The sequence below is a fragment of the Rhamphochromis longiceps genome, linkage group LG18, assembly GCF_057381845.1.
Source record: "Rhamphochromis longiceps isolate RC_006_pf linkage group LG18, R_longiceps_female_GT1.1, whole genome shotgun sequence".
Classification (NCBI taxonomy): domain Eukaryota; kingdom Metazoa; phylum Chordata; class Actinopteri; order Cichliformes; family Cichlidae; genus Rhamphochromis; species Rhamphochromis longiceps.
Genome location: NC_140574.1, coordinates 11,979,427 through 11,992,823, shown reverse-complemented (window position 1 = coordinate 11,992,823; position 13,397 = coordinate 11,979,427). Strand labels below are relative to the sequence as shown.

Genomic DNA, 13,397 nt, shown 5'->3' with positions numbered 1-13,397 from the left:
TCTGCTATCGCTGAAGTGACTAATACTTTTATCATGAAGTCTTCGTATATACCCAATATTTTTTAAACTATTGGACAAACATTAGAGTAAATCTATTACTCAGTTCTCCCCTGTGGTGATAATAGTTGTCAAGTTATATCAAGAAATATTCTATAAAGACAACAAATGCACCCAGTCTCTCCAGGCCTGCAATCTGAAGCAGCAAGATCATATAATCTAAAATAATTCCTGACATGAATATTTATTCAAGACCTGCTATTAGATGTGGTTTACTAACACTAGGTATCACACCATCTTCCATGAGAGAAAAGTGTCTTTTGAATCGGAAGATGTGAATGAGAAATTCATTATTATGGGTAGTTTAAATTTCCTGAGCTAGATTGTTATGTAGTTTACTTTTTTAAGTGACACATTAAATAAGTGCACTGGCAGTGAAAGTTAAACTGTCCTCCTGCTTCAAACCCATCCAGTGGCACATATGCATCTCTTAGTCAATAGGCAATGGAGCGGATGCTGGCAGCACAGTAATAATGTGGGAAATTTGGCAGAGCTGGTCCTCCTTCTATCTTCAATTTACATAGATGAGCCTTTCCCATGTAAGAATAATGGAATCTGAAAGGACACCGTGGGACACTGTAGGGAGCGTCCCTGTAGAGATTCCTCACTGTATGCCACACCAGCTCTTAGCTTAAAATTTGTAGTCTTCAGTCTGGCTCGGAGGAATTAATGAAAACATTAAAGGGCTATTTTTCAGCCTTTGTAAAGCACCCTCCAGAAGACATTAAAAATCCCCCCCCCCCCCCCCTTTTTTAATGCAGTGGGTCTACAAATTTACCCTGTGTGACATCATTCACTCTTGGGCTTGTGCAAGTGAAGACACAGCAATTCCAGTCGTACCCAAGGACCGGCGTACTCTGCGGGAGACATATGTGCACCTCACACCTCTGTCACATGTGTGACATTTTAGCAATATAACTGTTATGACAGAGCCACTCTGGGGTTTTGGTGCTGCACGAAGCAACATGGAGAACATTTACCAAAGCAACAGCACAGAAGTGACAGGAAGGACAAACACCTGAATTATGTTTCCCATTGTTGTTTGTGGAATTGCAATTGTGACACAATTTAAAGCAATTGCATTGTGCTACAACTGGATTAGACTATTGTGGATACATTGAGTCTATTGTGGTTGTGACACTTTGGACTTATTCATCCTTCTTTTCTGTTTTTTAAAAGGAGATTGTAGTCTGTTTGTCCAAAAGCACACTCAGACAGTTCTTTTATCCTCTCATCTCTGTGAACTCTTGATGTCCTCACATACTCCGCAGCTGAAGTGTCTGAGATACCGAAAATCACAGCACGATAAGTTAAAAGGCACAAATCGATAAGCTGGATCACACTGTAGCTAGTGTCACTCTTTTAATGAAAGATCTAGATATGTCATGTAGTGGAGGTGTATTCTATTGAACATCCAATCTTGTTACATACATCTGTCTGTACCAGCCAATCGGGTTTATTACATGAATGAGGTTTGCTCATGATGACTGAAAGTGAGTCATAAAGTTTAAGATCCAATTTTTTAAAAAGACTACCCTGCAGAAACAAAATGCCCCTGTATTTAATTAAAGTTTAAAATATATTCATTCACAGTTATGCATTTAATATTTTTTAAAATGTCTCTATAACTATGGATTCGTACAGGTAATTGACTTTACCTGGAGACAGTTGTCAGATACAGGATCTTATTATCTGCCTGGAGACAGAATACTGTTGTTTCAATTACACTCAGTCAATATCTTTTGCCATGATGTCAGTGAAAGCTGAAACTTTCATTCAGCCATATCCCCAGTTATCGTATTAGCATGAAGGCTTCATCATTAGTCAGTAACTCAGCGCTCTGAAGTTCAATATAAACTGTCAGTTGTACAGTAGCACTTGAAGGTGGTTTTTAGTATATGTGCTTAGTTACTTCTGGGCCGACAGTATGATGAGGACAAGGCTATCACTTTTATGTTGATATGCTATACTTCAATGCAGCTAACATGCTACCAGTTTAGCTTAGCACACGGGAAACACGGGAGAAACCTCTGCTAATGTAGTTTGTTAGTTGATTTTTTTGTGTGTTTTGCTTTTTATTGGGTCTTCGCAAACAACAGAAGTGCGTATTAGGTCAACTATATACCCATTATTATAGTCCAGACTGGTTTGTTGTAAATGCTATTTACACTTAAGAGCAATTAAATCAGCGGGTGTTCAGGTTAAGGTTTTAGTTTTATATATCACAAATCAACAGAAAATTAACAGATAATTTTCTAAATAATTACTCAAAACATTGTCTGCTTCAAACTACTGGTGGAGTAACATAATCCATTTAAAGATGTCACGTTTGATTTAGAAAATTCTTGATGGAGTTGTTGTTTAATGGCCAGTTTCATTTAATTATTTTTTGACGGCAGAAAGATTAGATTATTGTTTAATCTCATACACAGTTTTACAAATCCAGAAAAAGAAAAAAAAGAGGGAACCCCCCTCCCCATCTTAATTGTGGAAATCCTCAAAGTCTTCTTTTAATTTTTTTCTCTCCTGGTTGTGAGAGCAGTGGTGCAGATGTGACTTAACACACACTACACAGAAAATCTGGGTTTGAGGATTATCTGGAGATAGCTGGAGATCAATCTACATAAACCCCCCCTGGAGCCTATTCTCTCCTTCCTTCTCCTTCTCCTCTTTTTTCTCCCTGTTTTTTCTTCTTCTTCATTTTTTTCCTTTCAGAACGTGGCAGAAAGGGTGCACCCCTAGAGAACATACTGGGTAATTAAAAAAAGGGCATGATCAAAGGGGTTAGAAGGCTGTGGACTCGGTGATCATGAGGCATGTGGTCCATTCCCTGCAGTGTTCTCACAACAAAAGGTCTGCCTTGTAAGGACCAGCGTGTGTTTGTTTGCATGCAGGATGAAAGCATTGGGGCTTTGGGAAGACAACCTACTGCACACAAGAATTTGCATATTCTACATTACACTTTTGTTTTTTTCCAAACGGTCAATCAATAACCAGTCGATAATTTTTTATCTATGGGTAATGTCATGCTGAAGTTACAAAGCCAATAAGCCTACCTTGATTACGATTTGCAACACCAAGAGATGAAGCATTTGCCCGATCTGTGTAAAAATGGGAAAGGTTATGTATTACACTGGCTGTCAAATAAGTCATGCTGTTATTTAGTTAAAGCACAGGGACAGCATGCATAGTTGCTGGTTTTTACAATAATGACCTTTATCAGGCCAAAGATATGTCCAATTTTCCAGAAGATTCCTGCCATACATTTGGAGTAGTAAATGGCTTAATGTAGAATAGTGTGCATGCAGCTTAAATGAATTTTCCACAGTACAAAGATAGCAATGTGTATGCATGGTAGCTGCTTTTGTTATCCAGTATGTGGAGACACCTTCAGGCATCAACATGCAGAGGGAAGCATGGCTGGAACCACACCTTCATTTAAAAAAAAAAAAGGTTTTCCTTTCTTTAGGGCAAATATCTGTCTGTGCGCTTAGAACAAATATTCTAGTTTGGAAAGGAAAAATCATTCTGATACACTGGCCAGACACTCGGGACTTCCACCATATTTTATAAACTCGCCAGTACCAAGATGTATCAATTGTTACCATTATTTTGCAAGTTTTCACATAATAGCTACCAAATATACATAATATTTCTAACCACCAATCCAATTTATGCATAGCTTAAAGTAATGAATATGGCAAATCTTAAGATCTGAATTTGTTTTAAACCTCAAAGATTATTCAGACTGGCTTATGGTATAATTAAAACCCAGAAATTTGATAGCTTAATTTAAAGAAGTGTAACTGATTTAGTGCCATATGGGAATTAATGCACATTGTTTTTTATTTAATATGGCAAAACAATCATTTCAAACTATGAAAACCGGCAGCATGAAATATGAAAAACTGCTGGAATGTGGAAAAGGTTTGAAATAAATTAGAGGAATGTTAAAAGGTTAAATTTTTATTAGTAGGATAAACTCTAAAGTTTTCAAACACTCTTACTTTTATGTCAGTGATCATTATTAGAACTACACTGGAGAAACTCAACCTCACGCCATGCATCGTTTCACCCCCTCAATAGACGTGGGTATTAGGATTCAATTCTACATGAGTGCCCTGGTAGGATGGATTTTTTTCCCCACTGTGGAAAACATGCTGATCAATGGTAATGGCAACGTACAGCACAATTTCTCACACAACATCATCAGTCAAACAAGAGTTAGCCATGACTGAGGGAGGAAAATATTAGTCAGCATGCCAATAAAAAAGCCTGATCAACTTACGCACTGGTCTGTGATTACTGGGAATACCTGCGGAAAGAGCAAGGAAATAATGTATCATTAACGCATTGACTCATTTCTTTTTACTTGTGAGAGAAAATATTGTTGATGGTGCTGTTTACTTTGAAAAAACAAAAAACAAAACACCAGCACTTATCACATTGATCTCCAGTGCATTCGCTGATTAGCAGCAGCTACTGTATTGCTCTAAAGAGAACCTGACCACTCCGCCTTCTTCTGATGATAATAACAGGCCTGCTGGCAACAAAATGTCAACCGAATCAAAACTCTATTGAAAAAGTCTTGTCATCAGCAGTTTCATTCATGTTTTCAATAAACAGAGTTTTTCTCTCTCATCTGCTTTTGGCTTATGTTCACCGTTTTTCAATATCATCTTTGAATGAATGAATCAACACATCAAACGTCATCTACAAATGCTAGTTGCTGTAATCGTCTTTCATTGTCAGGTTCATGGAACTTCCTAATATGTAGAAAAGAGAGATAAAAGCTCATTAAACACACTGGGGAAGAAGAACAACAAAAAATTACCTTCAACTGTCTTAAAACAAAACACACATTTGCAAACAATGACAACCTGACAATCCATGTGTGTTTCGATCTGGCTGTGGATTCACCATCTTTGTGTGATATTTATCACCAAGCAAATGTGACTCCAGGATTAGTGCAATTTTGGATGCCTTTCACAAGCTTTATCACTTTGCGTCACGTGATTATGTTTCACTGGGGGTTTTAATATTGTTTGCAGCCTATTCATCACTAAATTACCTGTTACAACAACTGTTGAAAAAAACGGAAAATCAGAGATTCTGAGCTCCAATTTGCAAAAAGCACATTTAGACTGCAATTTCTCACTCATAGCTTTATGTGAGAAATGGAGGGCAAACAATATTGCCCTTTGAAGCCAAAGCACATTCTACAGTCTGATCAAACTCTCAGACCCAACCTGCCTTAACCTCTGAACCTGCTTTGGAACACAAGATGAGTTGACGCTCTTTGCAAAGTGAACTGTCAACATAATTCTTGAAGTGATTCCTCTTCTGCTCTGAAGGCAACTTACAGACAACACCCCTTTTCCCCCACCACCACCACCTACACACACACACACACACACACACACACACACACACACACACACACACACACACACACACACACAGAGCTATTTACTTCAGAAAATCATGGATTTGAATCACTCTCAGTCTTTCTGCTGCTGACAGCTATGGCCCCTAGCAACTCAGTGCACCATTTTGGGCTAAAATTTATTAGATGAAGGGTCACGTATGTCCATATATCTGCATGTACAGTGGTTTTGAATATGTAATAGACCCTGCCCTGTTCCTAGCGGTGAGATAAATGACTTCCGAGATTAAAGAGGAAGACTTGATGACAGATGAAAGCTATTAAATCGTAATTACATTTCGCATGTTCCACATATTTGTGGTAATATAAGGGCTGTATGTTTAATATCCTCATGGGAAAAATGAGCTTCACATAATAGGTAAAGGCATATTATTGGACCCAAGCTTAGAAATAAGAATCATTCAAGACTAAAGTGTGTTCGTTCAACACCTGGGGGACCAATATTGTTACGTCACTACCATGTGCAACATTATTGCATTTTATGCCACTTCCAAACAACTGCTAATATTGCTTTTGATATGGGTAGACCTTGGTTTCATCAGTTCAGTGCAGATGCGGCCAAGTGTTGGATTTTTTAATAACACCCTGTCAATCTGACAGTGAGCACCACATTGCCAGGAGATTCATAACACAGAGGAGGTGTAGGGGTAAATCCAGCAATATCTCCTTAGAGTTCACAAATGTTCCCACAAACAGACTCCCACACACAATCGAGTGTGGTGCGTGAGCGTGTATGTCATGCGTGTGCGTGCACACAGCTTAGCGTGCATACATGCAAACAGGAGACTGATAAAAAAAATTCTAATGAACGAATAATCATCCAATCCATCAATGAGAAATTTCCCTTAGAAGAGCAAGAAAACTAGTGTTACTGCACAAATTTACCAACACAGCGGATCGATAGCAATACCATATCTCTGTACAAATCTAATCATAACACGATGTCTGAGAATTCAAGTGAGACAATCAAACTGAACATCTGAAGAACTTGCTGTCAATCCCAGCAGACGGCTGCTATGAGAGTGTTTCTGACTGGAGGCTGAATCAGAGCGAATGGGGGACCAGAGGGCTAGATCTTCCACCATCTGGCCTTGCCTGGCCGTCTACCACCATATCCCTGCGTGGCTGTATTAGATTTATTGAAGCAATGAGCCCCCTGCCTCAGGCATGGGATTTGATAAATGTGACTCAACTCCAGTCCAAGATTATAATGGGGATAATGCAAAAGAGCACCTTCTGCCTCAGAGATACCAAATTCACACTTGTCATGGAGTTGAGGTAGCAATAACAAATTCAATGTTAAAGTGTTACTACTGTAGGAGGACTATTGACACTTATTTAATTGTGAATACTAAATGAATGAAATACAGAAAATAGGTTACCAGTGATGCAAAGACCCTAAGACTAACAGGTTACATTGAATTTGAGTCAGTGATCCCATTGCGTTCGCATCCCAGGGCACAAAATACTTCTATTCCGTCAGATGCAGAGATATGGACAAGGTGTCCTTTGGTGTCAGTGCCTTGACTTGCTGGCTGCAGCAATATTAGACACAGAGAGATTAAAGTTCTCTGTTAAAGCTCGCTATAGTATGCCTTACGTTTGTCAGACAGGAGAAAGCTGTCTGTGACCTGCTCAGGAGCTTTCCCCTTCCCAACATTAACCCTTCACACTGAAAAATGGAGACTTACTCAGTATGTTTAAATGTGACACCGATGAATCCTTTACATACACATACATCCATATGTCACATGTTTGGACTGAGTCGCCCATCTGGTTATTGTCTGACAAAACATGAATGTGAACAGGGTTTTTTTTCCGCTGTATTTTTCTATATTTTTTCTATACTGGCTTTGCTAACTACTTGGAAATACTTTAAAATTATTTATAAGTAGCAATTTAATACAATATCAAAATAAGAAAATTATAGGATCTGAAAAAAATCATTAGCGAGAACAAATACTAGTGCATCTAGTATTATCAAGAGCTTGATGCTGATTTCCTTTCCCAGCAGTACCAAACATCTACCCACACCACCAAAGCTACTACCAAATGGTTTGCTGACCTTCAGATTACTGTGCTTGACTAACCAGCCAACTTGCCAGACTTGAACCAGGTATTGTCAAGACAGATAAGAAACAAATGACCCAGAAATACAGATGAGCCAAAGACCGCTTTTAAAGTGCCAAAAGCTGATCTGCTCCAAACCACACCACACTTTACCAAGTAATTCTTGGTAATCTACCGAATGTTTAAATAGACATACATTTGGAAAGCTGTACATCATTTATTCTAATAAATTGAGACAATTGAGTTTGATTGTTTTTTTGTGAAAACACAAAAAAGCTTATATTATTTGACTTTACATGAAATGAATATTGAATAAATGAAAGCTCACCCTTTTTATTTATGAATTTTTTTTCATATTTTAATGTTTTTGTGTTTATAACTAATATGTTGTAATTTCTCTTGACAAATGATTTGAGTAAACTATGTTGAAAGGCTGTGCACTCTTGGAATACCCAGCTATTCACCAGTCAGCTTGTCACAATGTAAACATGGGTCTTTTAACGAGTTTCACCTCAAATGTCAAAAATACAAGTTATACTACTGATCATTGTCAAATATGATGTGACATGCAAGTCCTCAGTATGCAGTTTGTTAAATCTACAATGCATTAGAAAACATAGTCAAAAAACTAGGCTACAAACAGCATCTGGCAAAAATGCAGTGCAGTGGCAAAGAGCTGAAATCATAAAGAGGCAGAATAAGCTCTCAAAGAGAATGAAAAGAGATGTTTCATTGTGGCTCCCTTTATTGGTAACAAGCAGCAAGAGTGGAAACAATGTGCTGCCAGCCACTTGCAAATTAGCTGCATGGCCAGTGCTTGTCCACATAGCATTACAAGCGCTTCCGTACTTACATATATTTGCAGTTCCTTTGGGTATAGGGAGGTAGGACCCCACACTCCAGGCTCTTCCATGGTAGTGCTTCTTACAGCGGCTGCAGTCTGGCCCTGTGGTGTTGTGTTCACACTCACAGCCCAGCTTCCCCTTGTCAAACACACAGCTGTTGGCATGCAGGTTACACTTGCACCTGAGACACAAGAATAACAACAAAAGACAGAGACATGAATAGGCATCATTCTGCATCCATTGAATCAATACTTTCTGGAGGGAATATGCATACCCTGCCCTCGGTATGTTTTTTTGCAGCTTTCAAAGTTTTTGACAGTGGTAAATTAAAATCCTGGTGGGTTATCTGACTTGGATCGTTCCTCCACAAAGCTTCATTATGCTCTCCTTTAAAAAAAACAAGGCCTCATTTGTTACTGCCCCTGCGGAGAGAACGGCAATGCGAATAAGGTCACTTTTGCCACTCTTGCTCTACATGAAAGGCACTCTGTAAGATTCGCTAATTGAGCACAAAGCAGGGATCTGATAGAGAGATGATACAATAAAGAGAAGCTGGGCAGCCAGAGAATACTCCTTTTTTCTTTCTCTTCAAAGTTATTTGGCAAGGGAGCTTCCAGGCAGGAAACCCTACCAGTTGGCAAAGCTGGTTTATTAGACCGAACTGTGGCAGAGCTGACAGATTCTCCTGACAGGAGAAGAGAAAAGGGCGGATGGCTTTCAGGCGCTCCAAATCCACCTCCCTTCTGACCACATGGAAGAAGCATGCGCCTATGCTTGCTGAAAAAAAAACAAGCTGTTTGCAATTTGAGTCTCCTCTGAGTGTTTCTAAACAACCTGAATGAGCAGACAGTAAACTACGTACACTTAGAATATAACCTTTTTTCCATTTGTGTTAACTCCAAGGAAAGAGCTCTACCCGAGGCAGAACAAGCTGTTTTTGTCGCCAAATGAGATAATACAGTTTCATATAGTAAGTGTTCCAAATATAATTCCCTTTATTTGATTTCAGTCCCATGAGGGTAAAAGGTTACAGCTAGTGACCTCAGATCTTGTAAGGAGGAGGGCACTGATACAGAAACAGCTGGGATGCAGGCCATTGAGTGAATCTGACACGGGAGACCTCCCCAGAGGTTTGGTCAGCTCATGGTTTCACATCATGCCTATGTTTGTTTTTACAATGTGCTTCCGAGGGAAGATTTCTCTCATTTGAGAGTCAGGATCTGGGTATCTGTTTCCTATAATCACCGCTGAACATGAGACAAAGAAATAGCAGCAGCAATCTGAAATACATCTGTTCTAATTGACTTTCTGGCCTTACTGTGACATCTCACTTTAATGATAGATAACTGCGGGAAACAAAGGAAACTAGACCCCGTCTGGTATTGCTGTTAAACAGAATTAGAGAGTCAGTGAATAAGCTTTAAAGGAGCGGTTCTCAAACTATTTCTGCCATGGCCTACTTCAATCAATACCAACAAAAGAAGCTCAAAAGTGTACTTTACATAAAATAATAGTAGAATTTAGATAAAAACAGGACATTAAATAACCATCAGCACAATAATATCAGAACTATTTTAAAACTAGGATTTAGACTTTCCTTTTTTACTTACAGTATGTACAATGACAATTGGATAAACTGACCCTGAATCCAACCCTAGTTATGCTACATTACTTGGGCTACTGGGGCTTTCCATGATGCGTGAGTGTTTCTCCTTCTCTCATACTTTTTCACTCATGCTGCGTTTATACACAACTTTAGTAGTTTTTATTCATCTCTGGTTCTCACATGTCTTTGTCCTGTCTCCCTCCCCTCTCCCCCAAACCATCGTGACTTGTGTGACATCGTGACATTGATGTCGTCACATCCTTGTGACTGCTTCTGCTGGAGGATTCTTCCTGTTAAAGGGGAGTTTTGCCTTTCCACTGCCTCCAAAGTGCTTGCTCAAAGGGGATCATCTTTGTATTATTGCAGGGGCTTTACCTTACAATATATAAAGTGCCTCGAGGTGACTGACTGTTGTGATTTGGCTGTGTATAGATAAAACCGAATTGAATAGAAAAAGTCTCTATCTATCTATCTATCTATCTATCTATCTATCTATCTATCTATCTATCTATCTATCTATCTATCTATCTATCTATCTATCTATCTATCTATCTATCTATCTATCTATCTATCTATCTATCTATCTATCTATCTATCTATCTATCTATCTATCTATCTATCTATCTGTGTCTAAATGCACGCACACAAATCATCTTTCCTCATTAGCAACCATTATAAATTGCGATGAATATTGGACGACAATCACAGCAATGAAATACTAGTGCCTCTTACCACGCATTCCCTATAGTCCTTAACTTTTTAATCAATTAAAGTCCCCGCTTCATAAAATTAATGACTGGGTGTAGCTCTTCTGCCATGCAGACAGCATCAGCTCCCTGAAGTCAAGAGCGATGAGATTTGACCTTCCACTTAATTAAAAACCAGCAAAATCTGGATCATCAGGCCCGACCGGTGCAGCTAGCAGGCTGATAGAGTAGAGGATGTGGACTCGGGGGAGCTTGGGGATGTGACGCTTTTGCCACTGGCATTGTCATATTGAAATCAGAGAATTTTATTTTTTAATAAATGGTTTTGGCCACAAGAGGAAAGCGGTCCCCTGTAATTCCAACCTATTGAGCTCAAAACACTATAAAAACACATTTTATAATTGCTGGTTCAGTACTGATATAGGCGTGTTTTGTCTGCAGTGAGGGGATTATTAAACAATTACAACATGAGCATCTCAATAAATACAAATGACACAAACAGGTAACTAGCACTAAAATATTAAAATCTTCCCATCAGTCAATTATGCAACAAAGTAACAATGAACTCTATTTCAAATGCCAAAACAGCTGACTGCTGCTGTGCAAAGAAAGAAAATTTTTTAAAATGTGGTAATTTAAAAGGAGCAACACTGCAGATTTAACAGGGTGGAATAGATGTTTCATCCTACTACTGCTGTCAACAAAACAAAACAAAATAAAGCAAAAGGAGTCTTTAATCTTGACATTAAAAAAGAAGACATTATAATACTGCTAATTTTTGCTACATGTGGAAAATAAAGAGACATACGGATCTTGATTCCAACTAAATTTGCTGCCTGCTCATGCAATTAGCAAATTATTAAGCAAGATGGATTTTTGGTTTATTTTCTGTTGATACTCTCGAGTAGACAGCAGAAGTGCCTTTTCTTCTCCTCTGGCTGCTGCCTAACCTTGGCTTCTCCTAGCTGCTTGGCACTGTGTTGACAGGCTCACTATGTCTAACACAGCTTTTCTTCCCTGTGACAGCTTCTAGCATCACTGATTCAAGACAAGAGAGAAGTACAGAACTTAAGTTAAATAGAGAGCCTGAACTGGCAGGTTAGAGAAACTTTCTTTTTGTTTTTATTATAGTTTTTCTTTCTTTTTTCATTTCCCTTTATTACATTTTTGTTGCTAACCGTCAAATTGGATTTTCCAAACGGAAAAAACCCCCCATTAATTTATCTACTAGAGTGTAGTTTTACTTCAGACAAATACCTGTAATTACTGCTGTTTTCTACAGTTATATAAACGTATTATTGTGAAGCAGCACTGACTAATAAACCACTGTAATAAACTATTTTGATAAAAATTATATTTTTATTACAATTTCATTTAAGAAAACATTTCAAACATTTTAATAACAAGAAATCTTAGTTGAGAAAAGAGGCATCACACTAGGTACCTACTAATTTGTGCTTATTAACATGAATAATAAAAATGTAATTCCACCCCCAAAATTGACTTCTTGGACAGTCTGTTAGGAACGTTACCTTAAAGAATCATATTAGATAATTCCCTTTAAAATGCAATACAATCATGGTCAAGTGATTGAATTCCTTGAGTTAGTTCCTTAAATTATTGTCACTTTCGATCTAAGACTAGATATCCACTTAAAGAGGTCAAGGTGACCACAGTTGGCTTGTGGAGCCAGCCTCAAGTGGGCACTCGAGGAACATAATGTTTTGCTTCTGCACTGGTCTGAATCTGAAAAAATATATACTTCTTTTTTCCTTTTGACAAGCTATATAAGCTAAAGGACCGGTATGAATGATATAATTGATGGGTGACAAATTCAATTTAGCTGTCATGGTTTCAAGGTCTCATTGGTTACTGCGGGCTCTCTAAGTGCATCTTGATCTAGCTCTTTTTATATTCACTTTATAAAAAAAATCTTTCAGGTTTGTGTGAAAGGCAAAGTTGATGTGTTATTGAACAAATAAAAGTAAGAAGTGACAAAGTGCAATGGAAACAGACTTAAAAAAATCATTTTGTGAGATTACATTTTCTGCATTAGTTTAACGGCACTTTCAAGATACAGTTAAGATGAAAGAGAAACCTGTCTGCAATTTATGTTTTCTGAAGCACTTTATTAGGACAGAATCAATATTATTAGTAACATATATACTTTTCCTACAAATTTTCCATGTTGAAAAGGTCTGCTGGTGCACTGAGTCTGGCCTTTACCTTTTATAATTCCCAGGATAGCGCTGCTAACTTTAGCCTGAACATAGGTCCAGTCAATCAAGTGTGCTGGTGTGCAGGAACATGTGTGCAGACCACTGACATTAAAGAAGATGTTGGTTATATATAAACTTGTTCCAGTAATATTTTACTGTTAGCAGATTAATAAATCACCAAATCCATGTCTACCAAAAAGCTACATAAAGCTTAAATGCTACAAACTCTCTGTTTCTAACTTATTTCACATCTTACTTTTTTATCTTAGGTCCATCCATCCATCGATCCGTCTTAGTTATTTATCTAATGAGTCTATCACGGCTGTCACAGGGCAAGAGACAGGATATACCCTCCACAGATCCCATTCCATCACAGTGCTAACACAGAGGGACAGACCATTTACAGTCCCATTCACACCTATAGCCAATTTTGAATCACTAATTAAC

General features: G+C 38.2%; 1 protein-coding gene across 2 annotated transcripts in view; it reads right to left on the bottom strand.

The window, feature by feature from the left end:
• LOC146647808 (netrin-G1-like) overlaps positions 1 to 13,397 on the bottom strand; it is a 66,395-nt gene that overhangs the window by 3,293 nt on the left and 49,705 nt on the right. Inside the window, exons 4-6 of one of the 2 annotated variants that reach the window (XM_085390078.1) lie at positions 8,427 to 8,599; positions 4,346 to 4,372; positions 3,114 to 3,158 (exon numbers count right to left, since the gene is read on the bottom strand). In XM_085390078.1, the coding sequence (XP_085246204.1) occupies positions 3,114 to 3,158; positions 4,346 to 4,372; positions 8,427 to 8,599 (245 nt within the window). The remainder of the gene's footprint in view (positions 1 to 3,113; positions 3,159 to 4,345; positions 4,373 to 8,426; positions 8,600 to 13,397) is intronic. The other variant, XM_085390079.1, reaches the window with a different exon arrangement.